We start from the raw sequence: 13,686 nt of genomic DNA on the forward strand, positions 1-13,686 counted from the left end.
TGTGTGTGTGTGTGTGTGTGTGTGTGTGTGTGTGTGTGTGCAGCTGTGCTGATGGAATCTAACAGCAAAAATCTGCTTCTCCTCTGTCCACTTTTGTCCTGAATTTGAACTAGTCTTTTAATCTGCTAAAAAAAAAAAAGAAAAGCTTTGACAAAAGACAAACTATGGGAGGGAAACTGATGGGCAAAGGATTAAAAAAGGGGGATGCAGAAAAGGAATGTTTCTCTCCTTGTAGGGTCACTTTTTGCTTGCCTCCCTCCCTCCTCCTCCCTTATCTCTCCCTGTGTTTCTCCTCGTCCGTACGAGAGAGCTTGGTGGAGAGGCGCCAGTGAAACAAGACGGGTGTTTTCTTAACCAATTTCATCCCTCTCCATTTCCTCGCTCGCTCTCAAATCACGCAGCCCGACACACTAGGGTCGCTCGCATGTGTGAGTATGATGATAGGTGTGTGTGTGTGTGTGTGTGTGTGTAAAGGCATCGCTTGAACAGAGCGCGTGCAAAAACACACGCAGGTTTACTGTCGGCCCTTTGCTCTGCTGTGCAGGGCTTTGTTCAACCAGTCTGTCAAGGGTGGTTGGTTATGAACAGGGCCTCCTCTGCAGTTGAGGAACTTCTCTCCTCCTGTTTGTGTACCTCTGCTGCCCAGCCGTGTGTTACCAGTTTGCTTTAAGCTGGTCTTCATTGTTAATGGTGGAAAGAACATTATATGTATCCTTTAAAATATTTACAGTATTTATTCGTGTATAATACGATCTCATGTATAATACGATCCCACCTTTTTTGAGCTTAAAAAGCATAAAAAATTTAAACCTCAAACTACCTCCAATTTCATACAGACTTCAAGATTTTTCAGCCTTTGCAGTCTTTATACGTATCAGTAAAATGATCATTGGACTGTTCATTTTATTTTAGCAACAAATGTACAAAAGGTATTTTGACAACAAATATACAGTATATCAGCTGTAGCAGCATCATATGAATTCTGGCATTTTACACATAGTCCACCAGGATCTGCCAAGACAAAAGTCAGAGACTTCACATGAGATTTGGGCCATCTTGAGGGGGAAAAGCAGATTACTTCCTACTCGCGAGCGCCTCCTCTGGTGGGGAAACTTTTTTCAGGGATACAAACTTTTTCAGAACACCGGTAGATGGCAGCCAATACAGACGAACATGTCTGTTGTTGTTCGAGGAGCGGCCCAGTCACATGCTAATGTCATTAGTTCGCTATCATTACTAAGGTGCAGGAATACTCCCACCCCCTTTTTTTTCCACATCATGTCACCTGCTTGGATCTGTTATTATCTCGCTCTGAAGCATGGAGGAGCGTCAGGGGTAAGCTCGTTTCAACTGATTTTACGACGCAGTCTCATTTCCGGACTCAATAATTTTGTGAATGAAGCCGATCTTTCAGTTAAAATACATAAGTAAAAATATTTATCCCGAGTATAGTACTACCCCACCCCCCCCAACTTTATGGATGATTTTATGGATTTAATTTTACATATTATACTTGAATAATTACGTTAGTTGAATTGAATTGAATAAACCTTTATGGTCATTGTACAAAGCACAATGAAATTACAGTTCAGAACACCTATTCAAAAGAAAAGACAAATATAAAGCTCAACAAATTAGTCACTATAGGCCCTCACTGAGCTTGAAGCTACAACAAAGATATTTAATTTCTGAGAGCAAACATGTCTATGAAACATTTTGACTCAGATTTCATCACTGCTGAACTTTTTGAGTAAAAAAAAAGGTTTGTAAAGATGAAAGAGTTTCTCCCTACAGATCAATTTGACTTCTTGTACTTCTATGTTTTTAAGCTGTATAGGAACAAATGATAAAAAAAGAAAAGAGAAGAAAAAACATGTTCCKGTCTCTTGAGCATCAAAAACTATGCATGTACATGAAACCGTGTGCGCGCTAAATGATTGATGAGGAGCAAACGAAAGCAGGTCAGCATACAAGTGGTAAAATATCCCGTCTGCATTTTCTGTGAAGCCAGACTTCCTCAGATTTGCTGTGTCATAAAATCTGAGTCAGTGCAGAGGTGAAAACACAGATTATGTGCAGTCTTCACTCARATTTCACTTCTCAGCAGTTATTTCACAAAGAAGATAGCTTTTCTGGTATTTTAAAATGTGGTCTTGATGGAAAATGTTTCATGTTTTTCTTTAAAAAAAGTCTTTTTATATTTATTTTCAGTTTATTTGTCATGCCTGACTGTTTTCAGACTTGGTTTTTACTTGATAAGATACCTAACTATGAGTTGAGCGTAATACAGACATAAAAATAATCTTAAACTCGAAAKAGAACAAAAATTATGTTTTAAATATAAGCAGAAACTAATTTTTGATTGTGATTTTTGGCATCTTATCAACAAGGTGATCTCTCAGGTCCAATGTTTAGTTTAACTGAAAAGTTTATTCTTTTTCAATACATTTATTTTCAGGTCTAATTTATCTAATTTAGTTCTACGTTGTAAGTCTGGTTCTTCTTTTTTGCCCAGTTTCTAGAACTTATTTTTGAAAAAAAAAGAAAGAAAAAATGCACACGTTAAGTGAAGTTCAGCCACATTTTCAGCAAAGTAGCTCTTTTAGAATCATGTCGATGTAAAAGTACTTTCATGCCCGTCAAACTAGGATTTTTCTGACATGCAACCAAAGAAATGGGGAAAAAGTATTTTAAATATACAATGAAAAATATGTTTTTTGCCACTGGTTCATTTTTTGTGCTAAAGGTGTCTTTATACGTTTGAACGACTCATAGATCTGTGACAAGAACAAATAATGGTTAAAAAATAACTGAAAACTTTGCTGGTTTTGCTCATTTTTGGTCCGAAGACTTTCACAAACTTCGACAAAATAGAATCAGTGCTAATTTAAAATGTCATAGAGAACAGGCTAATTTAAAATAAATTATAAATAAACMATCGGTGGCTTTAGTGTATATAAGGAGAGTGGCTGCAGTGTCATAAAAGGTCAAAGTGTGACACCAAACTCAAACCATAAAGTGGATTGTGAAGTCCTGTGGAGCAGTTTGTGTTAGATCTTCCATCARGCAGTGACACTCCTATGCACATTAGGGCTACAGGTTTATGGCTAGCATGACCATGACCGTCCTGTGTACCTCGGAGTGTAAAACTGGCTTCGGATTAGTCGTCCTATGGCAGCTATGGCAGAGAGCTGCTGTGGCCTTTAGTGCTGCTCTGTTCTAAGAATAGGTAGCAGGGTCTGGGGGGGCTCGTCTCTGGGTCCCCCTGCCTCRTTCTCTCACTTCATAGCCTCTGCATATCGCTAATTAAGCATTCAGTGCATGAATARGAGGAAAAATATCGGAAAGGGTGACATTGCAACACAGCACAAAATCAATAAAAGCAACAATAATGCAAGCTCTCATCAGTTGTCTGAGCATTTCCTTCTTCATCTTTATCACATCTTTTAACTCRCCATACGCTTCCTTTCCTCTTTTTCCTCGTGTGAGCTCAAATAGAGGCTGAATCTAACCCTGCTGGATGACATTACTCTGCGCTGCCTGCTGGCCCTGTCTGCCTGCCTGGGGACTCTAAAATAAAACACAGCAGTGGGAAGAGGCAGAGTGAGAGCACAGACTGTATAGGCAGGCTGACTGACGTGCTCTGACAGAGCACACACACACACACACACACACAATGTGTGAAACAGCTCGCAGAGGACAGCATGTGCATCAAAGTAAGGGCTGAATGGGCGTTTGTGCTCACACGGAGCTGTGTGTGCGGCTGCAGGCCTCCCCAGCTGCGCCCTGTCAATCATTTATGACCTCACACTCGGAAAAAAACAGAGGCGGTTAAGGTGGAAAGGCATGACGGAAGAGACAAGAGATAATGTTCCCGAATTTTTCCTTTTTTGTACTGATGGAAAATAAGTCAAGGAGGGGCAAATGAGCATCGGAAGGCATACAAGTGGGTTTTGTCAGAGTGCGAGTGTGAGTGCAGACGTACCAGTGTGAATAACACACCACTGCTGGAACCTCACAGCCCAAATTCAACATCCTTCACCCTGAACAAGTGACAAAAAGATAACCACGTTTCACTTCAGCGCTTCACGCCCCCTTCTCTACCCCCACTTCTTCACCTCACACTCTCAGCCCCCCCTGATCTCACTCTGTCTTTCCACATGGCTGGCCATCCTCTGCCATGTCCCAGAGGATGGGAGGCTGTGCAGCAGCTTGGCAGGCTGTCAGGGGAATGCAGGAGAGCTGGGAACATGTAGTGACTGGAACGGGGTGGCAATGGGTTGAGGAGGAAGTGAAAAGGGGGGGTGTCTGTAAACCTTAGGTCCTCACCTCACTGTGGTTCTGAAGGGACCGGTCTTGGCCTAGCAGCTAATAGCAAAAGATACAAAAAAAAGACTGATGTAGAGAGACGAAAGAAAAAAATCTGATCTTTTACTTGTATTTATTCCTGGACATAAAAATAATCACTGCCACACACAGCTGGAAATAACAAGGCAGCAGGTGACATGGCAGCCGGTGCCAATCACGCAGTCTAGCTCAAACACAATGCCAGCAAACCAACATGTTACTTTTATTGACCCGCAATTGCACACATCCTGGGGAAATCAGAGCAATTTTTGAAAATGGCACCACTCAACCGAGAAAAGCATGATTCCATCAAGTCCCTGTGCAATCTAAGCAGTGATTTCTGATGTATAACACGAGAGGGGGAAAAAAAAGATCAAATACAATTCTGTTCAAAGTTAAGACCTTTGACTGGGAAAACTAAATTGTATTTCTAATAATGTCCACATACAATCAAACAAGAACAGTTGGCAGCAGGTTTACGGCTTGGGGAACAAAACTTAACTGGCTTTTTCTCTTTCTTTTTTTTTTCTTGATTTGAAGATTGGGGGGGATCTGATCCAGCAAGCCCAACTATTATCTGAACAAGCTGAAAACACCAACAGTTCTTCTTGGAAATCAGTAAAACAGAAAAATTGACCAAAGATGGCAATTTCTTTTAAAAATACACACTGAAAGAAAACACTTTTCACTTAAAACTTGGATATTAAAGGGGAGATATGCTTTTAAATCCTTCTTTTTCACATTTAAATCATTTATTGGATCTATAAAGTGGAACTGCAATGCTTTGGTCTGAATTCCTCCTTACTGTAACTCCACAAGCCCCTCCCCTTTTTTGAGGTGTGTCTCAGATCAACTCGTTTTGAGGCTGTCTCTTTAAACTCATGGTGCTTTAAATCCCACCCCTCCAGCTTTCAGAGCGGTCTATTCTAGCTTGATAGAGGGGTTTACGACTATATAGCTGCACAGAAACTTTTCATTTACAAATGAATTAAAAGATGTKAACAACAGAAGACTTGTCCATCCAGACTTATGTTGGAGCCAGAGTCTGACCCAGAGCCAGAGGAGAATGAAGACCACCAAATTCTAGTTGGTAAGTCCAGACCTTTTCTGGCAATTCTGTCACAAATAATTTGATGTAACAGTTCAGAAAATGTCAGAAAATAGAGAAAACTGAACGAGTTTAAAAAATATGACAAACAGAAACAGAATATAAAGATATCTACGCAGCACCTGGAGAAACTAAATTCAACTTTTCTGCACTCCTAGAGACTCCAAGTTCTCAACAAAATGTATTTAATGGCTGAAAAAGAGGYTTTTGCATGATATGTCCCCTTTAAACTTAGCTACATATATTAAATGTGCTGGAGTCGTTTTGTATCTCCAACAGATTAGATTTTAAAAGACTGAGAGGACACTGTGACTCTCGGTTGTGATAAGTCACTAAAGCAGTTTTTCCTTTGGTCTGCCTTCAAAAACTCCCGCCACATCACACGGCAGACGCATCCCAAAACAAAAACATGACACTTCGCCGACCCGCTCTCCCTCGCCCCTGACAGAAAGAGAAGGGAGAAAAGATGACAGCAGCTTTAGATCTGACATCAAACGCCGGCAAGAGAGTGAGAAAAAGAAAGAAGGAAGGAGGAAAAAAAAACAGAAAAAGAAATCGGTTACATCTCCACCGTGACAGCTTGCTGGAAAAGCTCTGCAAATGCCGAGCAATTTCTCTCCCTCGCTCCTTCCCCTTCTATCTATCCATCTCTATCTCTATGTGTCTCATCAAAACTTGTTGCCGATTAGGATCTCGCTGAGCCTCTGGATGGGATGTGAAAACACACAGAGAACCCAAGGGGTTAAAGAAAAAAAAATGCTAGGATTAAAGCGATGAGGAAATATGGGGTGATAGTGGTGCTGGTTCTAATAGATCGGCCCCCACGCGACTGCAGTGGCTCCTCTCCTCGTCTTGTTTTGTTCTCTCGCTATGGATTTACACACTGATACATCAAGGCCATTTCTCATTATAGCATCAGGAGAGGGGAGAGAGCTTTCATGACGCTACTTTAGATGGAAAGGCCGGGTGGGAGAGGGGAGAGGGGCTAAAGAGTGTGGGAGAATGAAAATGAAAGGAAAAAAAAGATAAAGCAGAWGACATACTATTTAGTATGTTAGAAAGGCAAAGACAAGAAAGAGTAGGAGTAACAGGAATCCCTTGATAAATGACAGATAAGTCTGCGTTTATTTGAAACAAATAAAAGTCACCCATCAGTAAAACAAGCCGACTTTAGAAGCACCAGTAGATTTTATAATTTAGTTGGAGTTCAAGCATTTAATTTAGCTTTTATTMTTTATTTTATTTTATTTTTTATCTTTTTGCAGCTTATTCCCCCCTCACTCCTGGGGCTGTTTTCCAAAGTATCTAGTAAATTAAACTGCACGCACTTCAGGCAGAGCCAATATTTGTGACCATTTGCAAACGTCTATTTATTCTATTTTTGAAAGTGCTGAGAAGCTGTTGGGAGAGAAACGATGATTAGTGCAGCCAAAAAAAAAAAAAAAAAAAAGCCAGAGCAACCCTCATACTGTAGATCAGCCTGGTCACACCAACTCCTCTCAATTACTCCTCCAGTCAAGCTGTTTAATGGTTTTTCTTTTTTTCAGCTCGCCCAAATTCTAAGAGGCTGCAGCGTGTGGGTTTCTGCGCCTGTGCGGAGGGGGAATGTCTGTCCTGATGCATATGCTTCTCTGAGCATGTGGGTGTACGTGTGAGCGCATGCACGGCGCTCGGACCACGGGACGGCGCGCGTGGCCTTTCTGCCGTCGGCGTCGAGACCAGTCAGAGCGCAGATGTAAGCTCTGAAAAGAGCAGTCAAATCCCATGAGAGGTCAGACAAAGAAGCGGGTCACGGGGTCAGCAAAGGATTCTGATTTGACAAAAGAGCTTAAAGCTCAACATTGCACAGTCAGATTGAACAACATTATGTGTCGTGTTTTTGAGGGAAACTTCTTAGTGGTGGTTTGGTGACGTGTTGTGTGAAGTCTCCAACAAGTAAAGAGTGGTTAGGAAGGTATGTGATGCAGAAACGGTTGTGGTGACAACAGACAGTTTCTCACCGGCAGACTGGAGGGGCGGTCATGGGGTGCACCATCCTCACTGGTTTTCCCAGAATTCCCCGGAGCTGGTCCTCTGATATTGTAGCTTTCCTGCTGGGCCTCCTCACAAGGCGCGCACACACACACACAGAAGAAAACACAAAAGGGATATAAAAGCTTGTTTTCACTCATTTTTAAACACATGTATGACTTAGTTGTGATTCAGATTGGTGACTGTTTGGGGAAGACGGAATCCAAAAAGGAAAAAATAGCAAAAGAGATTGTCTGTATTATAATGACAGATAAAAAGAAAGATAAATCTTGTAGAAAAACATGCTTCAAAGCAGTTAAATTGCAACACAAACAGGCTGAGAACAATTATTTTATGGCTCCGCAGACAATGACCCTCGCTGATGAATATACACACAACAAATACAAACAATTAGAAAGTTTAGTCATCCTTTTTTACATCAGCTTTGCCAAGTGTCTTTTTCTGTTAGCTTCAGATTAAACGTCTTTGACAGCACCCAAGAGTGTTAAAGAGATGAGGGAACTGATTGGACAGTGAGATCAGGTTTGGGCTTTGCAGGCCTGTGATYGACGTCGACATTTCCAGTTCGATGGAGTCCCAACACAAAAAGACACGCTGCATGAAGAATCACACACTGAAAAACCATCCAAACTATCAGCGCACCATACCCACCAATTCATTTCTGCTAAATCCCACCCACTAATCCTGCAAACATACACACTCACACATAAACCCACATCAAGACGCGCACTCAGTCCTATTGTTCAATCTAAGTCATTTTCTTTCCCTCTGTAATCACAAGCCTATCTAGTGTAAACCAATTTTCTCTCCATTGTCGGAGGTGTTGCCCTCTCTGTCTCCCTCCCTCTGTATCTCTCTCTCTCTCCTCTCCCTCTGCCTCTTCTTTTCATTCACCATGAAGGTCGTTCCTCCATCATGTAAAGCGTCGGCAGCACAATGGCAACTTGTTAAAGAGCTCTGAGTGGAGGGATTAGTGATAACTGATCAGCGAGTCGCGGCGAGAGATCACACGCAAGTGCTTGCACACAAAACCAGACACAACATGAACACACACAAATATTTGTCACACACACACACACACACACAGTGTCTTGAGTTTTTTTTTTCACTTTTAAAATCCACCTCTCCCCACAGTTTGATTTCTTATCTGCTGCGTGATTATACTGTAGCAGGTGGGCAATATTCCTGTCAGCTAGGTGATATCATTTTATAGCGAGAGATAATCCCTCACAGCAGGAGATGTATTATGTGAAAACTGATCTATTATTAACTGTAAAACCATTTGTGGATTCAGGGTATGAATGATGTCGAAATGATCAGTACATCTGAAGAGTTCATTTCTTCAGAATATGGACACGTTTTGCAAACTCCATTAATGTAAAGCCATAATGTACATGATATAATGATATATAATATGCACACAATATAAAGATGGTGTATCCATGCTTTTATTGCAATGATCATAAAAGGGCAATGATGCTAAACATCCCCATTAAGTCACATCTTATAGTTAATAGCTTGTGTACAATCTTTGAGCTGTTTATCATTCAGCTTGAAAAAAGTTTGTCATTTTCCCCAAATCAGTTTAAAGTATCAGTACATCGCCCTGCTTTKTTTTTTATAMTTAAKGTTTCAGGAAAGCTGATATGGAYCAAAGCAACACCAAAGAAACTCAATGACGCATATTTAGCTTTGCAYAAGTGGAGTCCACCTTTCTAACTTCTACTTCAAAAGAATGATGGAAATTTAAAAAAATTACTTTTAGACCAAATCTTATGTCTGTAAAGTCCATACTATTTTATTGTTCTGGCTAAAAGATTGAGAAAATGACACCTCTGCAACATCCAAAATTACAAACAAACAAATAAAATTCCTTTATCATCTTTGGATAGAGCAAGGAAATAATGCAAAAACAAGCACGTTCCCAAATTTTAGCAATTTGCAAGAAAAATATGTTGAAAATGCTGATTACATTCAGGAGTATGACAATACATCAATAATATGTCCTTATTGCAAAATCAATATGCAGTTTTCAGCACTGCAGAAAGAATCGCAAGGACTACAATTGATTAGCTGATTGATTGATTGATTGATTGATTGATTGATTGATTCCAGACATGTCAAATTCATTATATAAAGCATGTCAAGGTTAACACTAGTTTGAATCTATATACTGTATCTATATCTATATATATATTACCTACAAATCCGTCCATCTGTTCGTTTTCTTCTGCTTATCCAGAATCGGGTCYCGGGSGCAGCAGCCTAAACAGAGAGACCCAGACCTCCCTCTCCCCAGCCACTTGGACCAGCTCATCCAGGGGAATCCCAAGGCGTTCTCAGGCCAGCCGAGAAACTTAGTCCCGCCAGTGTGTCCTGGGTCTTCCTCTGGGCCTCCTCCCAGTGGGACGTGCCCAGAACACCTCACCAGGGAGGAGTCCAGGAGGCATCCTAARCAGATGAGCCACCTCAACTGGCTCCTCTCGACGTGGAGGAGCAGCGGCTCTACTCTGAGTCCCTACCGGATGATTGAGCTTCTCACCCTATCTCTAAGTGAGAGCCCAGACACCCAGCAAAGGAAACTAATTTCAGCCACTTGTATCCACGATCTTATTCTTTCGGTCACTACTCAAAGCTCATGACCATAGATGAGGGTAGGAACGTATATCGACCGGTAAACCGGTTCACCACGACAGACCGGTACAACGCCCACATCACTGCAGACGCAGCACCAATCCACCTGTCAATCTCCRGCTCCATTCTTCCCTCATTCGTGAATGCTTACCGAGATACTTAAACTCCTTCACTTGAGGCAYGAACTCCTCCCCGACCCGAAGTAGGCATCCTACCCTTTTGTGGCTCAAGACCATGGTCTCAGATTTGGAGGCACTGATCCTCATCCTGGCCACTTCACACTTGGCTGTGAACCGCTCCAGTGAGAGCTGAAAATCACAATCTGATGAAGCCAATAGGACCACATCATCCACAAAAAGCAGAGATGTGATCCTAAGGTCACCAAAAAGGATCCCCTCAACACCTTGGCTGCGCCTAGAAATTCTGTCCATAAAAGTTATGAACAGAATCGGTGACAAAGGGCAACTTTGGTGGAGTCCAACTCTCACCAGAAACGAGTCCGACTTACTACCGGCAATGTGGACCAAGCTCTGGCACCGGTCGTGCTTTGGCATGACCGGTGCGTGAGGATATCCACACATTTTTTTAAACAATTTGAACCCCTTGTAAAATAAATTTATATCAGTAAGTGAAACTATTTTAAATGAATATACACAAAATAAACAAACCCATAAAATATACACCCAATGTACACACACCTGTCTCTGTATGCATACTTATATACTGTACAGTACATACACTCACACAAAACACATAAATCCCATAAACATGTCTGAAAAGGGGTAGGAAGAAGTAAAACATATCCTACCCCTATCCAATACTCCATAATTAAACTTAAAATTCATCTGGTTTTCATAACATAAGCCTCTAAAATACACCAGAATAAATATTATTCTGTTGATTTCTAATGTATTTATGCTCTGGATGCCAGTAATATATTTTTCCGATCATCACACAAGACTTGCAACAGTATTGTATTGTATTTTTTTTATTAAAAAGCTGCTTAATTCAGTAAAATCAACTGTTTCTGTTAAATGATACCTTATTTAAAAGATTATTCCTTCAAATATACCATTGAGTATGCAATTAAAATTCTAATAAGCTCAAATAAAACTGTATGTGTCAACAATACCAACTTTGATTACTGTAAATGTGTACAAAAAAAAAACAATAACTGTATTCTTGCCTGCAGGCTTGATTCATTTTAGTGTATCTGAGGAAAACAGCTTTGTGTAACTAGATGATAATGTTGGCTTTTAATACAGTTTGTAGGCAATTAGTTCTTAGGTCTCACTTGTTAAGGAGATCTTAATCTTATTTAGACGTCAGGAAAAACACAATTTCCACTTCAAAAAATAAACACAGTGAGGACAATGAAAACTGTGGCCCAAAAAAAAAAAAAAAACAATAAAAAAACAACGTGAAGTGTTAATCATGCCTCAACAGCTCTCTTAGTTTAATAACTTTAAAAAATAAAGGATCAAAGACCCTCTTAAACCCCATCTGAAAGTGAAGGGAACCCCTGGAACAACTGGATGTGGTTCAATTACAGCATCACACAGCATCACAGTGCAGAGAGACTCCTAACAACAGAAACCATAACATGGAAGCAAAGGTTTATTTAAAAAAAGCTCTGTTAGTTTACTAATCAAGCCTCTAAGCGAGCTGTGTGTTTGTGTGCTCCGGGGGACTGGATGCGTGCCAAATGGGAGCTTTTTATTACCTGGTCGGATGTGTTGGGGTTGAAGCAGAAACCTCGGCCCAGAGACAAATACACCTCCACAGTTGAATAAAGACAAAAATGGGAGGGAGGGAGATGAAAAAGACGTGCTGGTTGTCTGATGAGTGGGCACATTTGTGGACACTTTCAGCTCCACGAGACGGAGATGGTGCTGACTCAAGTTCAAGGTTTACACAGGCATGCATCTCTGGTGTGTGTGTGTGTGTTTGTGTGTGCACGTTGCTCTCTGGGAGACTTTGGTTTAGCGTGTGTCAACGTGAGGCTGACTTCACGTCACCGTCTACGCTCACCTTCTTACAGCAGAAAAGTGTAACGTATTATAAACGCAGAAGTACGAGGTGGGGGCTGAGGAGCAAAAGGAACGGAGGAGGGAGAAAAAAATAATAAAAGCTGGTAAGACTTGCAAATGAGCAAAGAAGGAAACTAATGAAAAAAAAACCTAAAGTGAGAGCAAAAGAACATCAGAAGCAAATGAAGGAGTGCTGCGAGTGCATCCTTTCATTTGAGTTTTTTACAGTCCATTGTCTCAAAATCCCATTTCCCAGCTAATTTAGAAGCCTCTAAAATACACTCCACTCCATACCTTAAGCCTAAGGCCACAGCTAATCCTGTCTTCACACACACACCCGCACACACGCACACACACACACGGGGACACTCATTCATCCTCTACGCTTTTGAAAAGACTTCATCTTGGCATAGTAGAAGCGAATGAAGGATATTGAAGGAAAGCGTTTGAAGTACATGGGGGAAAGCAGGAATCAAACTGTGAGTTAAATGCTATTAGACAGCTGTGTGGAAAGGCAGTGTAATATTAGATTTGATTGAATAGATGGCTGCTGAATGTGGTGTAATATATAAAGCCGGAGAGGTTTTATGCAGAAGTAAATCAATATTGCACCACCTCAATCGAGCCGCGCAGGAGCAGGAGTCAGTCAGGTAGCGTGCAATGTTCAGGAGGCACAAATGTGTCGCTGTTGCACACGGACTGGTTTGAAAGTTGAGCGAACATGCTTTGCATCGTTCAGCTTTTAAGTCAGCTGTGATACGTTTGTGTGTTTTCCTCCATTTACATCAGAAAAGYTCAAACAAAACAAGTTGCAGTGATAAATCCAACTGTAACCGTGGCTGAACCCGTTCCGTGCTCTCTTGTTTGACGCCTCGTTCAACAGCCGTTTGRGGTCCAAACTTTACCACTCCATGTTCTAACAGAAAGCCAGGTGAAGCTTTGCCTTTTTGAATTGTATGTCTTGGAACAAAAAAGCGGTTCAACTGACATGACAGGAAGCGAGCGTTCGATGCCACCGCCTGACAAACAGAAAACAACCAGAACAAAATACCCAGAGGTTGAGTCAGGTTGACTTTGACTGGCATCAGACCTAATCTTTCTGTTTCTAACTGGGAGTAACAGATGTGCCTTACAGAAACTACAACTCTCTTAATTTAATTTTGCATGGAAAAGTCAGAATTGTTGTCACATACAGTATCAGAGGAACACCAAGTTGTCTACTTGATTTGTATTAAAGGGGCAATATTATGTGTTACTCAGGCATACATTTAAATACTATACCACAATAAAGTATCTATGTCCCCTTTAGTTGTTAAAATGCTGTTTTTATGTTTAAATAGAAAATAAACTTATCTTCTCCTCACTTCCTCTTCTAAATACCTTGAAATTGGCCTCTGTCTCTTTAAGAACCACCTTCCGCTTCTGTCTCGCCCATTTGAGTGCGCTCGCTGGGTGGGGGGGGTGGGGTGATGCAGTTTACTTGGCATCTGAAAATACATTTCCTCAAAGGTATTTTTAATCTGAAAAGAGCTTCAC

At 41.1% G+C, this 13,686-nt stretch overlaps 1 protein-coding gene across 1 annotated transcript in view; it reads right to left on the reverse strand.

Moving 5' to 3' along the window:
- LOC106533560 (AT-rich interactive domain-containing protein 1B) overlaps positions 1 to 13,686 on the reverse strand; it is a gene marked incomplete at its 5' end in the record, with an annotated part of 68,850 nt that overhangs the window by 36,769 nt on the left and 18,395 nt on the right. The window contains 1 exon segment of the mRNA XM_014029914.1: positions 7,456 to 7,557. Within this exon segment, the coding sequence (XP_013885368.1) occupies positions 7,456 to 7,557 (102 nt within the window).

Source organism: Austrofundulus limnaeus, unplaced genomic scaffold (assembly GCF_001266775.1).
Source record: "Austrofundulus limnaeus strain Quisiro unplaced genomic scaffold, Austrofundulus_limnaeus-1.0 Scaffold972, whole genome shotgun sequence".
Taxonomy (NCBI): domain Eukaryota; kingdom Metazoa; phylum Chordata; class Actinopteri; order Cyprinodontiformes; family Rivulidae; genus Austrofundulus; species Austrofundulus limnaeus.